Below are 25,464 nucleotides of genomic sequence, written 5' to 3'. Positions count from 1 at the left end.
AAAAATAACAATTAATTTTATGTATTTAATTCTTATATTTTTGTTTTAGACTCACTGTTTTCATGGTAATAAATACACATTTGTAAACTTCACATGTTGGTCATTCGGAGGGCTTGAGATTAAGATTTCGAGAACGGCTAGGTATGGCGTTCCGAAACAATGAAAACAAGACAGAACAGATGGAACTAAGAACATTCTGTGAAGTTTTGTGAATGTGTTGGTTGTGATACCTTACCACACATTATTATTATAGTCATAATCAGTACAGTTAACTTTAGTGACAATTATGGGTCCTAAAAAGAATAAAGGTGAACAATTGAGTAAGCGGCTGCGTCCAGCCGTTGATGCCCTAACCAGTGAGCTAAATAGAGTGATGAAGTTGGTCAGTGATACTTCAGAACTTAATGTTAGACATCTCACTAAGGAGTCAATCCTTGTCCACGACAAGTTCGAAACGTTCGACAGCATCATGGGCGGTTTTAGCAAGCTTGGTTTGAGAATCCAAGAGCTTGATGAGTTTAGTGACATTTATTCTGATATAGTTACTGTGCAAAAAGACTATAGTGCCTTGAAAGATGCTCTTGATGCTATAGAAGAGCTTAGTGACATTCAAAGTGTTGTTGATGTTGTTGGTGATAATTTGCCTAACCATCAGGCTGAACTTTATGATCGATGTTTGAAGATTGTGAAAGTTATTAAAGGGCCATATTTTCCCTTGCCTGATGCAATTATAAACACTTTGTCTGCTTTGATGAAACGGCTGGCTGAGGTTAAGCTTGAACCTGTGAAGCCACCCACGACGACGGCGGGTGCCTCGACAGCATCGCCATTTGTGTCACCGTTTGGCACACCACAGTTCGCCGCCGGTTCTATGTTCACGCCAGGATATATGAATCGTGTCGACGAACGTCTTCTTCCATCTTTCGACGGCCTGGAAGCATCCTACGTAAGTTTTAAAGACACTTTTAAAAAGCTTACTGTAGGACAAGACCCGTCGTATTTGCAGTTATTGTTGAGCAGTGAAAAGGTCTGTAAAAATAAAGAGCTGAGACTCCAGTTAATTCAGATTCAATCGCATGAATCTCAGTGGGCCTACCTTGACGCACGTTTCAAGTCTAAAACACGTCAAATGCTCTGCCTTTTCAACCAATGGGAGAAGAAGTCTAAACCGTCGGACTCCAACCAGATTGTGAATGTGTTAGCAGAGTTTGGTGGTGCAGTTAGCCAGCTTGAGCAGCTGACTAAAGATGATAAAGATGATGAGGTTACCACTAGCCAGTGGTTGACTGTGATACTTCTGGAAATGTTATCCAAGAAGTTGCCACGTGATTTCCAAGATAAGCTCAATTTATCATTGGGCTCGATGGATGTCCCAAACGTCCCAAAGCTGTTAAAGATTATTGAAGAACAGCGGGGCGCCATTTTAATGAGGTGTTCGACTGATATGGACACCCCCTCTAAGAAGAAAGGTAACCCTGCGACAGCCGCTACCGCCGTAGGTAAACCTGGTAAATCTAAGATGAAGCAGTCATGTTTTGTTAATGGCTGTAATGAGATGCACTTACTTTACAAGTGCCCAAAATTTCATGACCTGTCAGTGCCAGACAGGAAGAGTATTGTGGAGAGTGCTGGATGCTGTTGGATTTGTTTGCAAAAAGGGCATAAATCTGTGGATTGCCCGAAGGCAGATGTAATAGGCGGCTGCAAAGTGGACAATTGTGGTCAGGCCCATAACAACCTTGTGCATGAGAGTGTTGATATGGCTGCCGCCGTCTATGAAGTACATACTTCCCCTGAGGCGAACCTAATGTTAATGTTACAACAATTGGACGTCGTTGACATTAATCGCCAGAAGGTCCCAGTGAACGCCATGTGGGACACTGGTTTAACTACTTCAATGGTAACCCAGTCACTTGTTAATAAACTTCAGTTACCTTTTACTGGACGTTCAGCAAGAATTTCTCTAGCTGACGGTGAAGTCAAATGTTTCCCGACGGTCAAGCTATGTTTAGTTGATCGACACAAGAATTATCACATGTTAGAACCTGTGGTAGTGCCTCTCATTGGTCCTGAAGAGGCGATCTGCTCCATAAATCCTGTGGAGGCAGCTGTTTCGTTTGATATGAAACCTGAAGATTTTACTTTGGTTAATGGGCAGGTTGATTTGCTCGTAGGGCACCTGCACCCATCGATGTTTCCCTACTCTGAACGTTCAGTAGGAGAAACCATGCTTTACTCCAGCCTGTTTGGATCTGGATATTTTGCTGTTAGTGCTAATGGTTTAGCAAAGAGTAGGTATGTTGTCTGCTCAGATTTCGAGTTGGAAAGTGAAGCTATAGGGTTTTTAAAACCAGAAAGCTCAGATGTTCAGCCGCAGCCGACTGTTGGTGCTGCTTGTGATGCTATTATTGAACCTGTTGGTTCTGCTTGTAACGCTGCTGATGCACCTTTTGGTCCTGCTAGTGCTGCAGCCGTTGACAACCTGGCTACGGCGGGTGTTGCCGTGGTTATTACTGATAATGATGTTAGTTGTGCTGCAGTTATTCCTGATGATATTGGTAACGATACTGTAGTCGTTGATAACTTTGTTACGGCGGGTGTTGAGCCGCTGAATGATTCGGTTCCAGCCGGACAAGAGCCGACGGGAGTTTCGGTTCCGGCTGGACAAGAGCCGATCAGAGTTTTGGTTCCAGCTGGACAAGAGCCGACGGGAGTTTCGGTTCCAGCTGGGCAAGAGCCGATAAGAAATTCGGTCTCGGCCGGACAAGAGCCGACGGGAGTTTCGGTTCCGGCCGGACAAAAGCCAGTAGATGATTCTAAGTTTTATGACAGCCACACTTTTATTACGTGCCCTGGTGGTGTTATGAATCAAGAATCGACTTGGTTGCTGCCAAGCTGGCCGCCCGACGCAGGGTAAGAGGCCTGCCAATGGCGGTTGGAAATATGGCGGGTGTTGCCGCCAGAAAGTCATTGAAAATATTCAAACCACACATATCTAATCTACAACATAAACTATTTATGTGAAAATGATCTTTAAAGAAAAAATATTACAAGTTATATATTAGGCTTGTGAAGGGAACCAAAATGGGTTCTGTAAAGAATAAGTATTCATTATTCAACTAATTTTATTGTTCATACCTAAGCACAAAAATTCTACAAAACTGTTTAGACTTTTAAAGCAGATTTAAAAAGATTTTGTTTCTTTAAGTATGATTTGAAAAGCAAAAGTTTGTGTGTATCAAATACCAAATGATTGCAGATTTTAAATTGAGAAAAATAGATTTACAAATTATTTTTCTAGTTTTTTTTATGGTTCACGTTTACTTAAAAAATGTTATTTCTCAGATTCTCATATGAAATAATGCATTAAAGTAAAGAACACAACATGTAATATTATTATGATAATGTTTAAAATATTCCTCATTATTATTTTAAAAGATTATCGCAAAAAATCAAGATATTTGTTTAAATTTGTAAGCAAATCAAAGATTTTCTTTCATTCCGGAGGCAGAGATTCTTAACAATTCATGTACAAAAGTTTTCTTTCACTCCGGGAGCTGGGATTCCTATTAATCCACGCGTTAAGATTTTTTTTATTTATTCCGAGAGCAGAGATTCGTAGTAATATACGTACCTAGCGATTTCGGACAATTTTAAACCTTGAGAAAATACTTTAGCAATTATTTTCCTAGGTATATATATTTTCGTTCATGTTTAAGCATTTATAATAATGAACACGATGTATGGTATTATTAAAATATTGATTATTATTTTATCTGAATGCCACAGAATTAATTTAAGATAAACTATGCATATTTTAAATTAACTCTACCTTCATTTTTATCGCATATATTAAAATACTGCTTCAATAGTATTTTTTGTAAAAAGAAATTAACCATTTCTTAAGATTTATAAGTAACGCAAATTTTGATACAATTTCGTTAAACTTTCAAATCGATGCAAGATTTTTTTTCATTTGAAATGCAAACTTAAGTTTTTTATACGTTTACGCAAGTTCTTTCAATGATTTAAGTCTTTCCGGGACCAGGGATTTTTTTTCGCGGAAAATTTCCTAGGTACCTACGCAGATATAAACATTTTTATCCTTGTTGGATTGAAATTTGATATGATAAGAAATTAACAAAATGAGATTTTTTACATCATTTAAATATTTCTTTATGATTATTACAATCACATAAATAATTTAATATTACATGCATATTAAAATTATTACTATTACCTTTGAACTGATGTATCTAAAGAAAAAATGCAGATTTTTTTCGCCTTGAATTAAGTAGATTCTTTGATATTGATATTCGTAGAATTAAGCTTAATAAGACCGCTCTACGGTGTATCTTAGCTCTGTTTCCTCGGCCAGACATACCGCAGAACGGCAAAACTAAAGCATAAGATAATTTATTTAATTTCGATTGCTTTGATTGATGATTTAAAAGTTTCTTTGAATTATTTCATGATTCTTTTTATTTGTTTTGAATTAAACATCACTAATTATGTTTGTTCAGTTGATGTAGCCCTGCGCCAGAAATCCTGTTAGAAATTATGCAGTATCAAAAATTGTGATGGAAAGACATAACGTCCGACAGGATAGCTGGAACATGGCAATTATTATATTTGATGGATTTGTTAGTTTGTATCTTGAGGGATTCATTCTAACTGAGGCCCCAAATTGCCTTAATTATGACTGTTTGAATACGTATAAGTTGCTTTCTTTTCAAAACAGAGAGAAATTGCAAACTCAGCATTTAGAGAAGTTCTTTTCTTATATTGAGCTTTTGTTTTATTTTGGTAAATTTAATTTGCATATTTCAATTGCAATTTTAATTTTACGTAATTTTGATTCACGAAGATTTAAAATGATGAAATTTTAATTTTCCGAAGTTTGATGATTTTACAGTCATATTTTATTTAGATTTAAGTATCTACTTTATTAAAACATGTTTAGATTTAAGGATCTTACTTATCTTATCTGAAAAATGTTTAGATGTAAGCACGAGTATTTTTCCGCTGGAGAAAACTCTAATTATTGAGAAGTTTTCTATGCAATTTTACTTTTCTTTTCTAGCAAAAAGATTTAGTAGAAAAAATGTCATTATTTAATCTTTCTTTCTTTTGATGAAAAAAGTTTGAGTTGATTATTTAATTATTGATGCGATTTTTAGTATAAAAATCATTTACCTATTTTATTATGTAGGTGCCTAATTGAAGTTTAGGTACTATTGATTATTAATTCATGTATTCGCAATTACATGGTCTGTAATTCTAATTTTATTGAGATTATGAGGCCATGATATAATGAGATGTGTGAGTGGTAAATGTGCAATTCATGTATATTGTATGCTTTTCCCATTCCTTATTCCTATCCTTATGTGGTAGTGGAGTCGGTTTGAGTTATTGTGGTATTCGTGAAGTTACCATAATTAATTTTAGGCCTTATGGCCATGACATTTTAAACTCTTGTGGTTTATGTGTTGTGAGATTGTGATTTCGTGGACACTGTCTGCACGCATATTGCAAAGATGAGGTATTGTGTTCGATTCCCAGTGAATAGACGGGTGTGTTTCGGTATGTATTTCTTGTATTCCCTGGCAAGTTCGAACCCATTAATCCCTGTTTCCTTACACCAAATTTCCTAGAGAATGAGTGTGTTACGCGGCATTCCTAACTATCTCCGCGCGGCGCGTGGCTTGTAAACGGACAAAAGAAACGCGCACTTTTCCTTTGATTAGTCCCACGTGAAGAGCTACGTGATTGAAAATAATGTATTGCTTGAATATACATGCGCTCTGATGTGTGGAATATCTCAAATAAGCCTTCCTGCTTAGTTTGACATCATATGTGGTAAGAATTTATATTTTAATTCTTGAAAATAAGCGTAGAATGGTATAATTTTATGAAGAAATTTAAGTCATTAATTTTTCAACAAATAGACCATTTAACTGCTAAGTTTTGACATACGAATATTTTCCTTTATATTATTGATCATTTTATTCCAAAAATATCAATTTCTAATGCTGTTTAATATGATTCGTGCCAATTTGAAGTTTTTTAGAAATTTTATATTTCTTATTAAATTGAAATCACGCAACCTTGATGTTACAAAAAATAACAATTAATTTTATGTATTTAATTCTTATATTTTTGTTTTAGACTCACTGTTTTCATGGTAATAAATACACATTTGTAAACTTCACATGTTGGTCATTCGGAGGGCTTGAGATTAAGATTTCGAGAACGGCTAGGTATGGCGTTCCGAAACAACTATACTAGCGGATTCGCCCCTTGATGCATCTTTAGGGTCACTTGAGCAGGGAAGAGTTGTATCCCAAAACCCATTTTTTTATTAAAGTATAAAAATAATGATGGGGTGTGTGTGACCCCATCTCCAACCCAATTCCATCTTATTATTTTTTTTTTTTTTTTTGTGGGGGGGGTGATTTCTTATGGGAGAGTAGTTTTAGGGATGGCAATTCGTCAAATTTTTGGACCGGATTCGGATTCTTACAAGAATCCGTCAAAAAAATGGCGGATTCCGGATTCTTATTTTTGGCGGATTCCGGATTCTAGCAATATTTTAAAAGGCTTTTAAAAAGAATTTTAAAAAGTAAGTGCTACATGTGTTCTAAAAATTATTGTTCTTGGTGTTCTCTATAATTCACTTCCGAGAATCGTACCAGATTTTAAAAGATTTTATATATAATGATGATAATCTTTGCCTTCAAAAAGCGGGAGTTGAAAGAAAAAACTCAAGACGCTAATTTTAGCCTACCAATTAAGAATCCGAATCCGCTATCAAAAAACGGATTCCGGATACGGACTCCAAAATTGGGCAGATTCCGGATTGCCAACCCTAGGTTGTACACTCCCCTAAAATAGTTATTAACCTTTCCGGGACCTGTTAAGAAGCTACCCTGTCAAGGAAAATCCGACCAGTTCAGCGGTTAGCGAGATCCTTCGGTACAAACAGATAGGCATACAAACATCCCTTTATTCAAACAGAAAAATTTTAGCATAATGTGAATGATCAATGGTGATGAACTAATTCATCATCCTCCATAAAGTAAAAAATAATTTTTATAGTAGATTGGGTTGTAAGGTTAGACATTTGATTTTCAAATATATTAATAATGTATTTGACAACAAACTTTTTGTAAAATACATTGTTTTTTAAATATCTCTTTGAAATCAGAAATAAATGAATGAAATGTTGATGTAATAAAAATCAAATTTTAAACACATAAAATATTCAAATATATTGAAAACAAATTTAAAAAAAATAATTTGAGACATCTAGCGGTAAAAAAATATACTATGCTTAAGACAAATTTTGGAGATAAAAGTTTTTTCTTGATAAAGAATGCTTTATAGCTGATAGCTATTTGTAAATCAATAGATATATAGATAGACATGTAAATAGATAGAGAGATAGAGACAGTGGCGTGCACAGGGTGTTGCCAGGGAGATGTAAACCTAGAGGGGTATAAAGTAAAAGATAATCAAACTTTGTTTATAAGAAGGGTTTTAAAACATCAGATATGGTTCCTACAAGCCTTATACTAGAGTAACAGGATGTTTAGTTGTCTGTTTGTTTGTACCGAAGGATCTTGCTAACCGCTGAACCGATGTGGTTCTCCTTACAGGGTAGCTTGTCATAGGTCGATCCTGGGAGGGTTTATAACTTTTTTTGGGTAGGTTACCACCACCCTCCCCTGAGAAATCGACAAAAATAAAAATAAATCTGATTGACTTTAGATTGGTTGGTTTAATTATTTGAGTTTCTTAACATTCAATCAGCAATTGTAATTTACAGAAGGATTAAAGTAATATACAGAAGGGGTAATTTCGAATATAATTAATGAAAATACAACAAAAAATATTTGTATTAGAGTTAATATAAAAATAATAAAAAAAATAACGTAAATAAAATATAGAAAAGAACCTTATTTTGAACCTACAATTTATAAATATTGTTAAAAAGTTAAATATAAAAAAAATAATAGCGATTAAATAATGTACTACATCAAACAACTTTATTTAAATTATTTGAAAGTCTTGGTAGCTGATAGTTATATAAATATGAAACTTCACTGTGAACCATAACAGTTCAACAGTTTGATGGATCTTAAGGCACACACAAACAGACATACATCCGGTTACTTTTATATTACAGAATATATATTACCCATGAAAAAGAGTCAGATTCCCCAAAAATAGTAATGTTTTTGCTTTTTTGACTTTACAGGTTAAGTTATCAATTCATGGAAGCTTCTCATAGGTTATGGGATGATTTAATGGCAAGCAAGTATTGCATTTATTAGTTGGGTTGGTTTTAGACTGTTTTGGACGTAATCAGGGGTAATTTTTTTCTAGGGGTGATTTCTCCTGTGAGGGGGGTGGTACCCTCCCCCAAAATAGTTATAAACCTTCCCGGGTCGTATGAGAAGCTACCTTGTTAAGAAGAACCCAATCGGTTCAGTGGTTAGCGATATACTTCGGTACAAACAAACGGACAGAAAGACAGATATTGTTCTACTTTGTATTATCAGATAGATAGATTTAACAATGAATAGATAGATATAAAGAAACATAAATACAAATCAAAACAATGGCCATTTTTCTATTGGAAATGAGCTTATAATGATCTTTTTACTGCCTTGGTTTTTTTCTAACCTATTTTTTTTATGTTTGTACATTTCAAAAGAAAAAGTGAAATAGCAGAATTTGTAAGAGGAGAGGTAGTTGGTATGTCTGCACATTGCTTAAGACCTCTTCAATGGCAGAAAGTAAGCTTTGTTTTTTATTCGAAGGCAAGATTTAGACTTTTTTTGAGATACTAAGTCCCCACAGTTTTATAATAATGTTTTCATATTCGTTAGCTTAAGATTTTTGGGGACTTTATTGAATTTCAATTGGATAGCTCATTAAGTTGAGTGTTCAAACGTTTAAACTATCATATGTTTCAACCAAAAAAACATCATATACATAAGAGGTAATTTTGTGTGTCATCATTGGTGTTCAATTTATCGGCCATTATCTTATCCCTTTAGATCCCTGAAAAAACTTGTCATCGTGCTGTAATCAAAAGTTTCATTAAAAATTGCAAAGTTTTATAAGGATCAAACAATTCTTTCATGAGATAATTTTAGCACTTTTTATATGAACACCTTCATTTTTTTCGTGCAGTAAAACGATTTTCTTACAATTATTGTTTATTTGTTCGGTTCAAGTATTTTCCCCCATTTTATTTACATTTTTAAGGAATAGTATTCGAGAAAAAAAATTATGGTTATTTAAAGTATTTTGATTATTTTTTTTATGGAAATAAATTTTAGCATAATAGTTTGTTGTCGTTTTTCTTCCAAAACAGAAAAAAATAAAACTGTTTTTTTTTTAATATAAGTGATCAGATCAATCAAAGGCTATGACTTAATGATTTATTTTAATTCATAATATGTTGAAATAAAGAAATGAGATGTTGATTATTAATTTCTGTCAACAGTTAGTGGGTTCAAATAAGGAATACTTTAAATAAAAACAAGGATGACAACATCCATAAAAGCGAAGCACTGAAACGGTAGGACAAACGGCCATTAACACTTAGATAGTGTCAGAACTAAATAATCAGAATATAATGTATAAGAATCTGAGCAAAATTGTAAGTAAATTTGTTGAAAAACTGCTTGATACACGATAATGTTTATGGACATACTTACATTTTTAGGACTTGATTATAGAGTTGCTTTGCTTATAACATTATACTTTATTGTTCCACAAATCAACATACCAAAAATCAGATCAATCGGATGATTAGATCACATAAAAATTTGTTGGTAAAAAAGTAAAAAAAATAACATGTTTAAAATTGACGTACGGACATTTTTGTTATGATTATAGAGTTGCTACGCTTTCTAAATCGTACCTAACTACTAAAGGAATCTTCATACAAAGTTTGAAATCGATAGGAAAAGTCTAACATGCCTAAATTAACGAAAAAAGCTATCCGTTTGTGACGCACGGACGTACGGACGGACATACCCTAATTATAGAAAAGCCTCGCTTATAAAAATGGATATAGTGGGACAACTAGTTTTTTGAAAATAAGAATAATATTATCTGTCAATGCTATAACAATGTATTGTATACTATGCAATACATGATTATAACGCAAAATGATCGAATAAATAACTTTTTTTTAGTAATCTGTTTATAGACTTTTTTCAAAACTTTACATTTTTTCTCATAAATATTGTGTTAAATTGTAAACTACCTATTTTACTATTTTTAACAAATTTAACTTTAAAAATTTAAAATTTATTTTCTAATATATTTTAATAGCTTTGACTCTAAGGGCACTCTAGTACAATATACAACATTTCTTAGCCTTTTTTTTATAAATGAGTCAGTTAGGGAGGCGGATACTTAAAGAGAAGCTACCCATCTAAAAACAAAGGCAATATAAACACACACACAAACGCGCGAAATCGGCCTGAAATAGAAGGCAAATTTATTTGTTAATTTCTTTGAAAATCACGAAACCTTTCACACAATAAATATTGAGAGTCGTGACAACTTTTACATATTTTCTCTATTGGAAAGAAATAATCTTTATTTCTATGTGTAGCAATAAAACATTTTTTTCATCTCTGTTTAATTTCTTTTGTTCATCTATGAAATTAGATTTTAGATTAAAAAGATATAAAATGTAGTAAAAGTTAGAATTATAATCATTTTGACAAAAATGTATGGGTTATTATGCAAAATATAACTTGTTACATATTCGTTCATAGTCCACAAAGTTTTATGATAACGTTTTCTTATTCGTTGGATTCTCAACTTTGTGTATAAACAGTGGGTATAAACATTTATTTATCGGCCAGTTTCTTATCCCTTTAGATCCCTGGTAGCTACGCCACTATAAATAAAATTTATGTTGAAATATATAGAGCAATAAAGCAATTTTTGATATTGCCCTTTCTTGAATATGTCGTAAAAAGTCATTTTATTTTAAACATATTTTTATATCTTTTTATATCTTCGGGGTTGTTTTCATTTTATTAGTTTTTTAGATTTGTGGTTTTTTGTTTTTATGGTACTTTAGATTTGATCATAGTTTATTCTATTGTCCAATTTTGTACAGTACATGTTGTACAATTTATTTTTCTTGTGTCATGCAAATGTTTTTTTTCTCCTATTTTACAAAGAGGTAAGGATGTTTTGTCTGCAGCTTAAGGTTTCAATAACTAATGAACAGATTTGAATTCAAGAAAAGGTTTCCATAAATCCTAAGGTGGTTTTAATTTTTTAAAAAATTCTTTGATTCATTTCGTAGGGTGGTTTTAGGCTATTTTCCTAGGTCTCTGTTATTTGTTATAAGCGAAGATACTCTTTGCCTTCATTGGTCAAAATAGACCTTGATTTTATACAAAGGCACTTGTGTCTTATAAATTGGATGTATAGGTCAGGTTTAAAGCTACTTTCTAAAAAGGAGAAACAAATTTAAATGGAATTTTTGACCCCTAAAGGTATCATAAAAATACCTTTTCTTCTGCCTAAGACTAAAAATGTCATATTTTTACTTTTAAAAAGACATTTTTATTATCATTCCCCCCTTTAACTTTTAAATACCATAGAAAAATATTTCAAAATTTAAATGCCCCCACTTTTCCCCCTTTTAAGAATTATTTACCCCCCACCCCAATTTATATATATTTAAATTAGATTTAAATATATAAGCACATTTAAGCCAATTTGAAGATCGACCCCCCCCCTCCCCCAAATCCCTATTTTGTTGCTCCACTACCCTTTATTGAAATATTTGAGTGTACTAATTATGTTGTACCGACCAGACTGTGATATTTTGTCCCGGCATGCCATACCGCCCCACACCCCACATGCGAACACAAACACACACTAACCGCTCTAGGCCGCACAACAAAGCAAAATTTGCTTTAGTATTCGTTCCACTTTCATTGGAAAAGAATTAATATACAACAATCAGTTTAATGAAAAATTTCATGAAATAAGGATAGTTTGAGAAAGTTAGAAATGAGAAAGTGAAAAAAGAAATTAAAATTACAATAAAATAAAACAATATTTGAATATTTCAAAATGAATAAAATAGTGATATTGCTTTTTGCATGCCTGTTAGCTGCAAGTGAAGGATTTTGTCCGTACGGCTGTGGCTGTGATGAAGAAAATAGCATTGTCACATGCATTAAAGCAAAATTGGAGGTAATTCAATTTTTAACATTTTTCTAATAAAATTTTCGCAGATTTTTGGATAATTTTACTGAATTTTCTAGTTTGGCTTTACGTTTATGAGTCATACTAAAAACATGTTTAGCATCGTATTACAGACAATTTTCCACAAATATTTACGCCTCTAACGTTTAGGAGCTATGTATTGGAAGGGATAGGGGAGGCAAGAAAATAGCCTAAACCCATCCTAAGACTTTAATCTAAAAATTAAATAGCTTGTAACCTTCCTATAATGGATTTGAAGCTTTCCTTAAATGGAGAACTCAATCTGTTTAGCAGCTTTCGAAATCTGAAGCTACAATCAAAAAACAAAATATTATTTTATTTATAAAATTATGAAGATATCTAATTTAAAAACACTAGTATTTGCACATGACTACCTTTCTATGAAGTAAATTACGTGCTTTAAAACCACAAAATTAAAGCTTACAAATTAGGTAGGATGATAGAATTTGGCACTTATTAGATTAAGAAAATGCGCCCTTAGCCTTAGGGAGAGAGGAAGAGTCAATAATAGCCTAAAACCAACAAAGACACACATATGTGGCCTTAACTGAAAAGTAAAACTTAATCAGTTCTGTCATTTCAGAGATCTTTTGCTTCAAACAAACAAAAAAATCTTTTGGGGCAGGTTAAAATATTCTAGAGGTGATTTCTCTTAGGAAGGTGGTAGTATCCAAAATAGTTATAAACCTTCACAGTACCTATGGGAACCTGCATTTTAAAGAAGAACCAAAGCAGTTCAGTGGATAGCAAGATCCTTCGGAATAAAAATTAAAACATAGACATCCTATCACTTTGTTCTGATATCTATATTTAAGAACACATGTCAATTAAAATCTCTAAACTTTCCCATATATAAAACTATGGAAAGACTAACCCATCAATTAATCTTAAATTGTGGTCATATTTTGGCTTTGTTCTGACTTCAACATAAATTAAGTATATTTTAAACTCCTACTTTTATATTTGTACAGATTAAAAAAAACATTTTAGATTAGCATGGAAGCAAAATTCTTTACAGCAAAGCTTAACAACAATAGACAGGCAAACATGAATTTATTGTAAAAAAGCTTCGCTTTGGCTAGACAAAATTTATTTTGTCAATAAAAATATTTATGGAAAATTATAGGAAGGGGTCTTTTAAGTGGGGATTTGATAAATGTTGATAAAATTATGTAGCATAGTGAAAAAATGACAATTTCCCACTATTTTTGACATAGACCTCGTTTATTGGTAAGCTTGTTCATCCACTAGGATGGAAGAGAATGGGGTAAAGGGATGGGTGGAGGATATCTTCTGTTAGCCAGCTGTGAGTATCATTTTTTAAAGAGTACATGAAAATCTGGTGCAACATTCAAGTTATAATATATTAATTCTTCTAATTATCTAAATTTCTTTAATTTTATTTTAACCCTTTATTTTACTTAATTTTCTTTTAGATAAAAGTGGAATATTTAAAACACTTTTTAAAGTTACATGGACAGTTTTAAGAAAATTCCTTTTAGCAATTAACAAGACAGCAAAGCTTAACAACAATATAGTTAGACAGTCAAACATAAACATATTGTAAAAATGCTTTGCTTTTGCTAGACACAATTTATTTTGTCCATAAAAATATTTTTAGAAAATTATAGGACGGGTATCTTAAGTGGGGATTTGATAAATGTCCATAAAATTATGTAGCATAGTGAAAAAATGACAACTTCCCACTAATTTTGATATAGACCTCATTTATTGGTAAGCTCGTTCATTCACAAGAATGGAAGAGAATGGGGTAAAGGGATGGGTGGACGATATCTTTTGTTAGCCAGCTGTGAGTATCATTTTATTAGAGTACCTGAATCTGGTACATCATCAAAATAAATTCTTCTAAATACCTAAATTTCTATAATTTTATTTCAACCCTTCAAACCTTTATTATATTTCTTTTTCTTTTAGATAAAAGTTGAATATTTAAAACAATTTTAAAGTTACATGGACAGTTTTAAGAAAAGTCCTTTAGCAATAAAGCTTAAGCTGGGAGTGTGTCATAAAATATAATTGATGTCATCAGACATAAACTGTTATTTCCTCTAAATAGCCTTCCAACATGTTTTTGCAGATCACCAAAAAAGTGTTTAAAAACCTTATTTTATCTTAAAAGAAAAGTATCTAAGCTATAAATAGATTATAATAATTAAAATTTTTCAATACTCTTAAAAGCAATAGCCTAAAATTGCCTTCAATGGTAGGTTAACCTAATAAAAGACAAGCATATTCAGACAATTATTAAAATTTCAAGTAATAATATAGGAACATATTCTTAAAATAGCCTCAAGCCTTGCTGAACAATTTGATTGGTTTTCTTCAAACAATGGTAACAATTTAATTGATTTTTATGTTATTTCCTAAGTTTATTACGTGTCATCAGTAAATTTAGTTTAATCCATGGAGGGGTTGGACATTGGGCTGTTTAGTACACTTGTTCCCAAAGATTTATGATAATGTTTTCTAATTTGTTAGCTCAACAACTTTGGGGACTTTTATTGATTGGTTGGTGGGACATTAAGTTGAAGGTACAAAAATTTCGACCACTTATTGTAATCTACAGAGGTAATAATTCTATGTATCATCATTGGAGATGTACACCAATTTATCGGGCATTGTCTTATCCCTTAAGAACCCTGATTTTAATCACACTTTATGCAAGGTTTGGTTAAAAGGTCTTTGAACGCGCTAAGAATTAGCATATACTTGTGAAAAATTATAATCAAATTTCACATACAATTAAATTAAATAAACATTGTTTATGAAGGAAAATAATAAAAATTAAGCTTAATGAAGGGAAGAGATAAGAAAAGATAATTTAAAGGCCATCTTCTTAAAAACAAACAAAACATAAACAACAAGAATGACAACATCCGTCAGTAGTGAAGCCCATAAACATGATAGTTATTTTTTACATTGTATTATAGACAGTTTTCCGCGGATTTTAAAATGAGAAATTATACGATTAAAACCGTTCTTAATATTTGTGGGAAATTGTCTGTAATACGATGCTATACAAGATTTTTTAGTAAGGCTGAGAACCAGTTTTAAGCTAGTAGTTGTTAATCGGTTTTGAAGCCATACTAGAAAACAATTTACTATAATAGAAAAAAACCAGCAAAACTGACAAATGGACAATTATAAATTTAAATAAGCTGCCCTACTAAAAAATGAGGGAAAGGAAACAAAGTAATTCTGCTAAGATAACAAGGAAATGGATAGATAGATAGATTGTTTGAAATGACAGATAGCTAGGAAACTGATAACATATCCAACTTAAAATCAATGTTAAAATCTCTTAAAATGTTATTGGCCCACAAAATACCTCCCCCTCCCCCTTATTTTAAGCCATTAGTTATTAGCCAATTTGTAGTTTTATTTTCTGAAATAGTTTGGCTTAAATTGAAAAACAAACATTTAAAATGTGTTATGGCAATTTTAGCCTGGATGTGAAAATTTGTGAATGTTTGTTTTTAATTTTAGATTGCAGCTTTACTCTAGCAAATAGAACAGTATATAGTAGAGCTTTGGCTTCATAAATCATTAAGTTAAACATTTATTTAGTAGAGATATCATTTCTAGATTGATCAAAAAAATAGCTCAAAACCCCAAAATACCTTTAAAAGTTACCTTAAAGCGTAAAACAGCCAATTTTTTAAAAGACAAAAATGCATTTTTACTTATAGTAAAAGACTCTATGTAATAAAAACACTCTTTTAAACTCTAATATTCATATATAAGTCTTTTTGATAGGGGAGAGAGGGAAATAGCAGATGCCTTTATTAGGTAATCTAAGTGTGTAAATACCAATTTGTATAACAATTATATATATAAACAACCATATAGCATATTAAACTGCAATGCATATATGACATAGCATATATTTTATGTACTGAGGATCTAAAGGGATAAGACAAAGGCCGATAAATTTATGTACATCTACAAAATTACCCCTTCTGTAGATTGCGATTAGTGTTTGAAACGTTGGGACGCTCAACTTAATGAACCTACTGATCAAAATTTAATATAAGTCTCAAAGTTGTTAAGTCAACGAATAAGAACAATTTATTATAGAACTTTGGGGATTAGTGAAATAAACAGCCCAATGTATACTATCTCTAATATAAACAAGTATTATTACTACCAAAAACAACTCAAAAAAATGACAACACATGCATTTTTGCACCACTATTAGCTGAAAAACTGGAAAGGAAAGGTGGACGACAAACAAGTTTTATAGCCGCTGTGCTTTGAATGAATGATATATTTATTTGTCTAATTTATGTAACAATTATAAATAAACATACACGCTGAAATGCATAAATTAATTTTATGTAACTTCTACTTTGCAAATAAAGCATTATGACAATAAAAATGTTATAATACATTATTTTTTAAGATGCAGCTACCCTTAAAATTACTTGGCAGGTTCGTCTTATTTATAATTTGATTTTCAACACTTAAAAACATAAATTAAAAAAGAAAAACACTTATTGAAAAAAATAATTCAAGTTTTATTTATTACATTTACTAAAAATGTCATTGGATTTTCTAATTCTTTATATATTGCAGGTTATTCTAAAAATATTGTTTTACTGTATTTGTAATTTTTGTTTCATGTAAATCTAAATGCTTAGTTTAAACTTATGTTCTTTTCTTGAAAATCTCTCTCTCTCTCCCCTTCATTATCTATCAATCTCTTTCTCTCTCTCTCTCTCTCTCTCTCTCACTCTCTCTCTTTCTCTTTCTATCTCTCTTTTTGTTTCATGTAAATCTAAATGCTTAGTTTAAACTTATGTTCTTTTCTTGAAAATCTCTCTCTCTCTCCCCTTCTTTATCTATCAATCTCTTCTCTCTCTCTCTCTCTCTCTCTCTCTCTCTCTCTCTCTCTCTCTCTCTCTCTCTCTCTCTCTCTCTATCTCTCTGTCTCTCTCTCTCTTTTTCTCTCTCTCTCTCTCTCTCTCTCTCTTTCTCTTTCTCTCCGTTTATCTCCCTCATTTTACAAGCCGAGTTTCCAGTTTAATTAAAGTTAATTCTAATTAAAACTTTTGGCAAAATCTTTTTGGTTAACTTGAAGAGGTTACCAGCTCCTTCAACTTCCTGCCAATGCATGTTTAAAGTAAAATTATATATTTACTACCGGCTTCGCCCCTAAAGGCCTCTAGGGGCTCTTGAGGTGAGGTCAGGACGCCGAACCTTATACCTATTTCAATTTTAGTTTAAAGGAACAGTAAAAATTTTGGTGGTGATAATTGTTTTCTAGGGGTGATTCTTGTGCTGTAAAAATAGATATAAACCTTCCCAGGACCTTTAAATTGTAAAGGAGAACCATATCGGTTTAGCAGTTAACGAGATACTTTGATACAGACAGATATACATCCTGTTACTGTTTTATATTCATTTTTTTAAAACATATTGACAAGTAGCATTTTTTACACCATTAATTGGCCTTATAATGACTTAATTTTTGCTTAATTGTGAATAAAAAAAGTTTTTTCCCAAGTTTTACTTTTACAAATATCCACCCTCCTATTCAAAGAAGGGAACAAGAATTATAAAAAGTATGATATCTGCTTATAAAACAATATAAATATATATCTAGAACTGCAATAGGTGTATCATTACTATTAACAACTTGGTATACCAAAGATAGAGAATGATAGCTTTTTATTTTTAATATTCTGCCTTTTTTCATGAACTTTTTTATTAAAATTGATCTCTGTCCCTCCCTCTTCTGTTATTCATGGTAATTTACACCAACAGGAAGCCTTATTAATTTCTTTTTATGAATGTGAGAATTAAAATCCTTGCCAGTCAAACCATACCAAGCACGTTTTTGTCCATTTTTTTGAAGGATTGCATTGATTTTATATTGCATTCAAGGATAATAAAGGATCTTAGTGTTAGGAAAAAGAGTTTAAATGATATTTTGAATTTAGCAGGGACGTCCAAGTTTTTTATTTTAAGAAAAATTATGGGTTTCAGAAAATTGTAATCTTTTAAAATTTTGAGGGGTTAAAATAAGGACTTTCAAAGTTTAAAGGGAGGTTAACACCCCTTAACCCCCACCCTTGGACTTCTAATATTTATAAATCAACTAGAGACGAGCTTAACTCCTAAAAAATACAAGGGGGATTTTTAACAAGTTTTTAAAATAATTGTCTTCCTTAGGGTTGGAATATTTAAATTTTCCCATTAAAAAGCATTTTAAATACATTTTGCTTTTAAATAGACGATTAGAAAATTAAAATCACAATATCAAATGACAAAAACTTTTGTTATTAATGCTATAAATAATAAATTATAATTTCTTTGGTTTATTTGGATTATTGATTGACAATCCATTTAGGTAATTATAGTCATGTATCAGGAATTGGGCACTTTTAAACTGCAAAAAAGTTTGTTTTAAATAATCTAATTGACAAGTGAACATACAATAACCACCCCTCTTTATATTTTAATAAAAACCCTTGATGACCCTCAAGTTCAATGATGATACACAAAATTACCCCATCTGTTGATTAAAATAAATTATTGAAACGTTAGAAGACTCAACTTAATGAATCAACCAATCAAAATTCACCAAAGTCCCCTAAGTTGTTAAGACAGCGAATAAAAATCGTTATTATAAAAATTTGGGAACTAGTGTAATAAACAGCCCATTGTCCCCGCTTTCTCTGACCAATTTTATAATTTGATTTCCAGACTAAAGATACCAATTTTCTTTTATATGTTTGACAAACATATTAGCCTACTTTTTATTAACATTAATTGCTGACACTTTTTATTAGAAAAAGCTATTTTTTAGCATTAAACATATGAATTTACTAAAATTACACAATTTTAGAGATTGCAATAAACAAAATAACACATGAGATTAGAAGATTAAATTTTCCTTTTAAGCTTTTTAAAAATTCAATCTATTCTAATCATGCATGTAAAGGCCTAAATGCATTGCATTTCCACTTAAACTTTTACCACTAGAATAACTTTTTATATGCATCTGATGGGGTGATTCAAAATTACCAAAAATGAGGAATTGCAAACAATATTTTTCAAAATTACAAGTCACTATTTTTTTTCAAATAGTAAATTTAATTAGGTATCACAAATAAAAATTTCAACTTTTCTTTAAATTTGTATATAATAATATCAAATAAAACTAAAGCATTATTCTGAATCAGAATACATTTCTAAAAATTTTTGAGCACCACTTTTTAACCACAAAAAAAAAGTTTCTTTTTCAAATTGAGTAGACAAGTGAAAAGAATACCAATGCGGCTATTCAAAACTTTTAGGTTGAATGTTTAGCTGTCTATCTGTCTTACAATCTATCTATCATTCCGATATCTATCTATCTATCTTTTATTGTATGTCTTTCTTTTTGAATGACTTCCATTTATCTTGCTATCAAACTAATTTAAATTATTTTTATTTTAATTTTCGTTGACAATTGTCTGTAATTGATGCTATACATGATATTTTATGATGGATTTTAACCAGTTTTAATCCTGAGGATATTAATTGGTTTCGAAGCAATACTGAAAATATTGTTCCTTGTTAATTTTTACCTTTGCTTATATTCAATTAACCTTGGAAAGTCCAATTTTAAGTCTGAGTATTATTACAGAGTTTACTTAGAATTATTAGACTTAGACCAATAATATTAACATTTGTCTTCTATAAGGCATAAAGCAAAAGATTTAATATCTTAAATACTTATGACATTTTGACTACGACAATAGTCTTTTTCGATATAAGATTTTTTTTACAGTATTAAGTTAATCAAACATTGTCTAATATATTTTCTGACATTACTTTAAAAAGTAAAACTTTATCAAAACAAAAAAAGTTATCGAGTTATCACGAAAGCGTATAGCATATACAAATTATGATGACCACTTTTGGGTACTAAATATTTGTACATTTTCTGCTGATAAATACGATGAACGGACATTACAAAAAAAGAGTGAACTCTCTTTATTTTGAACAATCAGTCTGAACAAAAGACTCATTTTTTGTCAAAATGTACAAATAATTACCACCTGTAGTGTTGGTCATCCTAAATGACGACCAAATGTTTATTATTTAACATGAAATAAATTTATAAAGTATAGCTTTCAGATTATATACATATGTTTATTTTAAAGTGTAGCTACTCTATAACTGTATATATGTGTCAGTTCATAAGATATTATTAGGAGACTTAGGAGAAAATATAACTTTTCTGTAGTACTACATTTTACTGTTTTTTTTTCTATCAAAACTAGAATGTTTTTGCTGCGCTACTTATGGAAATCATTGTCCTAGTAAACTACATAGCATAGTTTTACATATGTTTTTATTTTATCCTATATCATAATTATATTATCATGTACTTATTATCTATCATACAATCAAACAGTCATAAAGTCTACATGAAATTTCATAAATGTTTCAAAGCTTCAATTAAAAATGCATAAGAATATTTCCTAGATTTGAAAAAAATATTGAAATGAAAATAAAGAGAATTTAAAATTGTTATAGTAACAATTTTACAAAATAAACTGGTTGCATAAATCACAAGAATACTATTTAGAATTCGAATAATGGACATAAATATTCAACTATAGAAAAGCTTTACTCCAAATAAAAAAAACTGATAAAAGATGTAAATGTTTCAACCAAAACAATAGTAGTTTGACTTGATCCATATTTTATTTGGTTGAGTTACATTGAAGCAAAAATATGTAAGAGAGAAAAAATACAACTATATTTAATTCTACAAAAATACAGCATTAAGGCATATTTAGAAAATGTAATCATACAGAATCTTTCTAATCTATCAGAATGTAGCTTTTAATACATTTATATGCTGGACTACTAAAACTTTAAGAAATTGTCTGTAATGTATAAACACACTTTTGTAGATTTGATTGTTAGATTTCATGCACATAGTTATGGCACATGCCATTGGTGGCTACTATGCTGTCCAGATATTTAAACACAATATCCGACACTTTTTTCCATACCTTTTTAACTTTTGGAAGTGAAAGAAACAGCGATGGTTTATTGGGGTAGGGGGTTTATGGTGTGTATTAACCAACAGTCGTAAACCATTTTTGAGATCCTAAGAAACACATGCTCATTCTTGTGTGTGGGAGGTTGGGAGTTTGTGGCACAATCAACAGAAATTGAAAACTGCCACTTTTTTGTTTAAATCAAATATTTGAAATTTTGAATTAAAAAAACAAAAACATGAAAACTGATGGAACCATTTTGTGTTTCGTTTTGCTTTATGCGACTAAAAATTGGCGTTCCAAATGAGTTAATTTGAAACAAGCACTAGTAATTTCATTAGCAGCGCAGCAAAAACCATAATAAAATTGAAAAAAATAATAGTTAACTAAAATACACCAATTAAGTAGAAGTTAAGATTTGGTAAGGATAATATTCAAAGGAAATATTGAGAAAAGTTTAATTTCTGTAATTTAAGTTTTAAAACTTGAAGGAAGTAAGTTATGGAGAAGCTTTGCTCATCAAAAAGTTAATAAAAGGGGAACTCTTTATATGGTTGGTTTTGTTCTTCTAATATTTTTAATATTTTCAAACAATGGTCAATTACATTTTCATCATGCAATAAAAGTATCTATCTATCCATACAAATACCTATCCATCTATCCGATAGCAATAAATATCGATCTATCTATCCAATGCAATAAAAGTAGACATTTTAATTTGCAGTTTATCCACAGCAGACTAGATAAAAAGAGAATTTGTTTTTATCCTTTCAGCACACGAAATATTTTAAAGGGATATTAATTATTTGGTTTTGGAATTAATTGTGTCAATAAAAATTTTTTTAAAAAAATTATTAGTATTAGAAATTCTAACATTTGCATACTTGATTCTATACCTTTCCTGTTGATTTAGTAACATGTCAGTTATGATACCTTTTTACTGTTTGTCACTTAGAAGTTGTATTTCAAATAATTAATTTTGTTTTAGGTGATGCCCATAAGCCTGAACCCCGGGATTCGAACCTTGATCCTGAAGTACAATGATTTCCATGTGGTTGATGCCAGCTTCCAGTTTTATCCGAAGCTTGAACTTGTAGATCTGAGTCACAACAGTCTTGTCATTGTTCCCAGTAAAGCTTTCAAGAGTCAGAGAAATCTTCTGGATCTCAGACTTAATGATAATAAGGTAAAAAATGATGGATAGACAAATAATACTAGTAGAGCCTGATGGTAAAGTAAAGATTTGCAGTAAGAGATACTCTATAATTAAACTAATATATTTAGTCTGTCTAATTTTTAAACAAATTCTTCCTTTCTATTTTTCTTTTAAAATTTCTTTTAAAGTTGTAACCCTAGCTTCGTAATTATATTATAATTATCCACCAAGTACTATATATATGATTACAATTTATTTTAAATTATTTTTTACATTTAGATCAGCAACCTGCCCACAGATGCCTTCAGTGGTTTAGTTTCCCTGACAAGTCTGGAGATTAGAAAGAATATGTTGACAAATATCCAGGCTCAACTATTCTCTAATCTGGGGGCATTGCAGACTCTAGACCTCAGCTATAATCAGATAAATCAGGTAAATATATATATAGATAGATAGATACTAGTATAGATTGATAGATACTAGTATAGATAGATAGATAGATACTAGTATAGATAGATAGATAGATACTAGTATAGATAGATAGATAGATACTAGTATAGATAGATATATAGATACTAGTATATATAGATAGATACACAACTATTCTCTCATCTGGGGGCATTGCAGACACTAGACCTCAGCTATAATCAGATTAATCAGGTAAATATATATATATATAGATACTAGTATAGATATATAGATACTTGTATAGATAGATAGACAATTGATTATTATAATTATAATAATGGACATAAAAAACATCATTTGCAATTTTATAGACAAGAAGATGCAAATAAAGATATTTGAAATCAAATTTAAATTTGATAGATTTTTAATAAAACTTTTTATTTCAGATTGAACCGACAACTTGGAGTTACCTCCCAGAGTTAAGAGTGCTGAAACTGGATGAGAATAATCTGGATATGATCCCACAGGGTTTAGAGTCTCTAACCAACCTGGTAGAGCTTCACATACATAGAAATAAGATTATCAACATCCAACAGGCTGATGCTCTTATCCTTCCATCTCTATCAATACTAGATGTTAGACATAATTACATTGAAAATATTGAAGATGAAAGTTTAGCAAATCTTCCAAATTTGAAAACACTGAAGTTGAATGGAAATAAATTATCAAGTGTACCAACTACTGCTCTGTCTAAACTGGAGAACCTTGAGATTTTATACCTGGGCCAGAATAATTATTTCCAGGTGGAAGAGAACTCCCTGGCAGGATTAGTAAACCTAAGAAAATTGGATCTGTCTGGTTGTCCAGCTCTGGTCAATATTCAGGACAATGCTTTCTCTGAGAATTCAAATCTGTTGGATGTTTCCATCACTGCTAATAAGATGTTGAGTATGATTGGTGCTGCAACATTTAGTGGAAATAATTTATTAGAAAGAGTTGATCTGAGTGATAATAATCTTGAGATTATTCCAAGTTCCCTTCTGTCCTGGCAAAGATTGAAACATTTCCAAGTTTCTGGAAATCCTCTGGATTGTGGGTGTGAGAATTATTTCCTGAAGGAAGTTATCCATGCCATGGTTAATAACAGTGATGCTGGTATCAGAGTTGTCAGATGTTATAGTCCTCAACAATACAGAGGTCAAGATCTTGCTCTTATTGATCTGGAATCCTGTTCTGCTATTATATCCACATCTAGGCTCCAGGATTCTAATACTCTGGTCACAATTATTGGTGTGGCCTCTGTTGTCTCCATACTTTGTATCCTCACTGTTCTTGTTCTCATTGCAAGGTATAGAAGATCCAGATATAATTCTCACACAGGACTACCACCAGTCAAGAATATTCTAGAATATCCAGATAATTTAGAACAAAGATATGTTGTTAGTAACTATCCAACCATCAAGACAAATATCCATAATAATCCATATCATCAGGCAACCCTGTCTGGAAATAATAATCCGTACCACCAGGCCACCCTGGCTAAGAATGGATGCCTGTTATCTGGTAGTCCTGTGTATCAAGAGAATGTAGTTCTACTCCCAGCAAATGTTCATCAGGACAGAATTATGACTTTATATCCTAGAAATACAACAACAACATTATTATACAAGGATAATATTACCACAACATCTCAAGCTCAACAACAACAGCTGGACACAACAACAACCACAACTTCTTCACAGAATTCGGATTCCGGATTTAGTGATTACAAGAGCCAGGCCTCTGTCCACCATACCTGGGCCAGGCTCCAGCAGGATCCAGCTTCCTCCAGAGACAGCACAGACACTGGATATTCTCATATCTATGCAGATCCTATTCAAACTAATCAGAAAGTTACAACATTGCTCAGATTTGATCCTAAATCCCATTACGAGGATCCCCTAGCATTATTTTAATCAGTGAAAAATGCTACTTTGATAAACCATTGTCAGTTTATGAGCCAAATGAACATTTTAGTGATTTTCTATGATGCCTTCTTGAATAATTTTTATTTGTTGTATTATATTAAAAATATCAACAATACAAATAGTGATATCTTATTTTGGTCAGAAAAAATCTTTTAGCATGAAATGATTGGAATCAAGAGGAATTATATTGTGCAGATATTTTTTGCACTAAAAGATTTTTAAAGTGCTCCAACAAAGATGTAGAATATTATTTATTGACAAATGCTCTTAATTAATTATAAATAAATCCGCCAATTCTAACGTCCATAAGTAATCCTTTTAGCATACAAATATCATCAGAAGCATCTCAATTTTTTAACCTGCTAAAAGAGTTTAAAATAGTTTTTTTTGTTACATTGGTAGGACATATTTTTTTGTGCAAACAATCAGAGTGAGAAGGAAGAGCTTAGCTTTTCATTATACTTAAAATCTTCAGGCATCTATAACCATAGAAATGCATTATACAAAAACTTTTTTCCTTTTCTAATAATTTTAATAAAAAAAATATTCTTAATAGTTGTCTAAAATCTACAAAGCTTCCTGTTTTAAATTCAAATATATTTTAAATTTGTTTCACTTAGCAAACATT

At 31.2% G+C, this 25,464-nt stretch overlaps 1 protein-coding gene across 1 annotated transcript; it reads left to right on the top strand.

Annotated features, from left to right (window-relative positions):
• Window positions 1-11,968: 11,968 nt before the first annotated feature.
• LOC145324796 (uncharacterized) lies at window positions 11,969-25,167 on the top strand. The gene is made up of 4 exons (XM_080167437.1): window positions 11,969-12,249; window positions 22,294-22,491; window positions 22,741-22,893; window positions 23,316-25,167. Exons 1-4 carry the CDS (start codon window positions 12,127-12,129, stop codon window positions 24,822-24,824), a joined length of 1,983 nt encoding a protein of 660 aa, XP_080023563.1. The 5' UTR covers window positions 11,969-12,126; the 3' UTR covers window positions 24,825-25,167.
• Window positions 25,168-25,464: the final 297 nt, after the last annotated feature.

The sequence above is a fragment of the Acartia tonsa genome, chromosome 7, assembly GCF_053477335.1.
Source record: "Acartia tonsa isolate MP-2025a chromosome 7, ASM5347733v1, whole genome shotgun sequence".
Taxonomy (NCBI): Eukaryota; Metazoa; Arthropoda; class Copepoda; order Calanoida; family Acartiidae; genus Acartia; species Acartia tonsa.
Note: the sequence above shows the minus strand (reverse complement) of the source record. Positions and strands in the feature narration are given on the sequence as shown.

Excerpts from the sequence above, each read along its gene's own strand:
- LOC145324796 (XM_080167437.1), top strand. The coding sequence starts at position 12,127 with ATGAATAAAATAGTGATATTGCTTTTTGCATGCCTGTTAGCTGCAAGT. Across the intron at positions 12,250-22,293 it reads GCATTAAAGCAAAATTGGAG|GTGATGCCCATAAGCCTGAA; the intron begins GTAATTCAATTT and ends ATTTTGTTTTAG. Across the intron at positions 22,492-22,740 it reads TCAGACTTAATGATAATAAG|ATCAGCAACCTGCCCACAGA; the intron begins GTAAAAAATGAT and ends TTTTACATTTAG.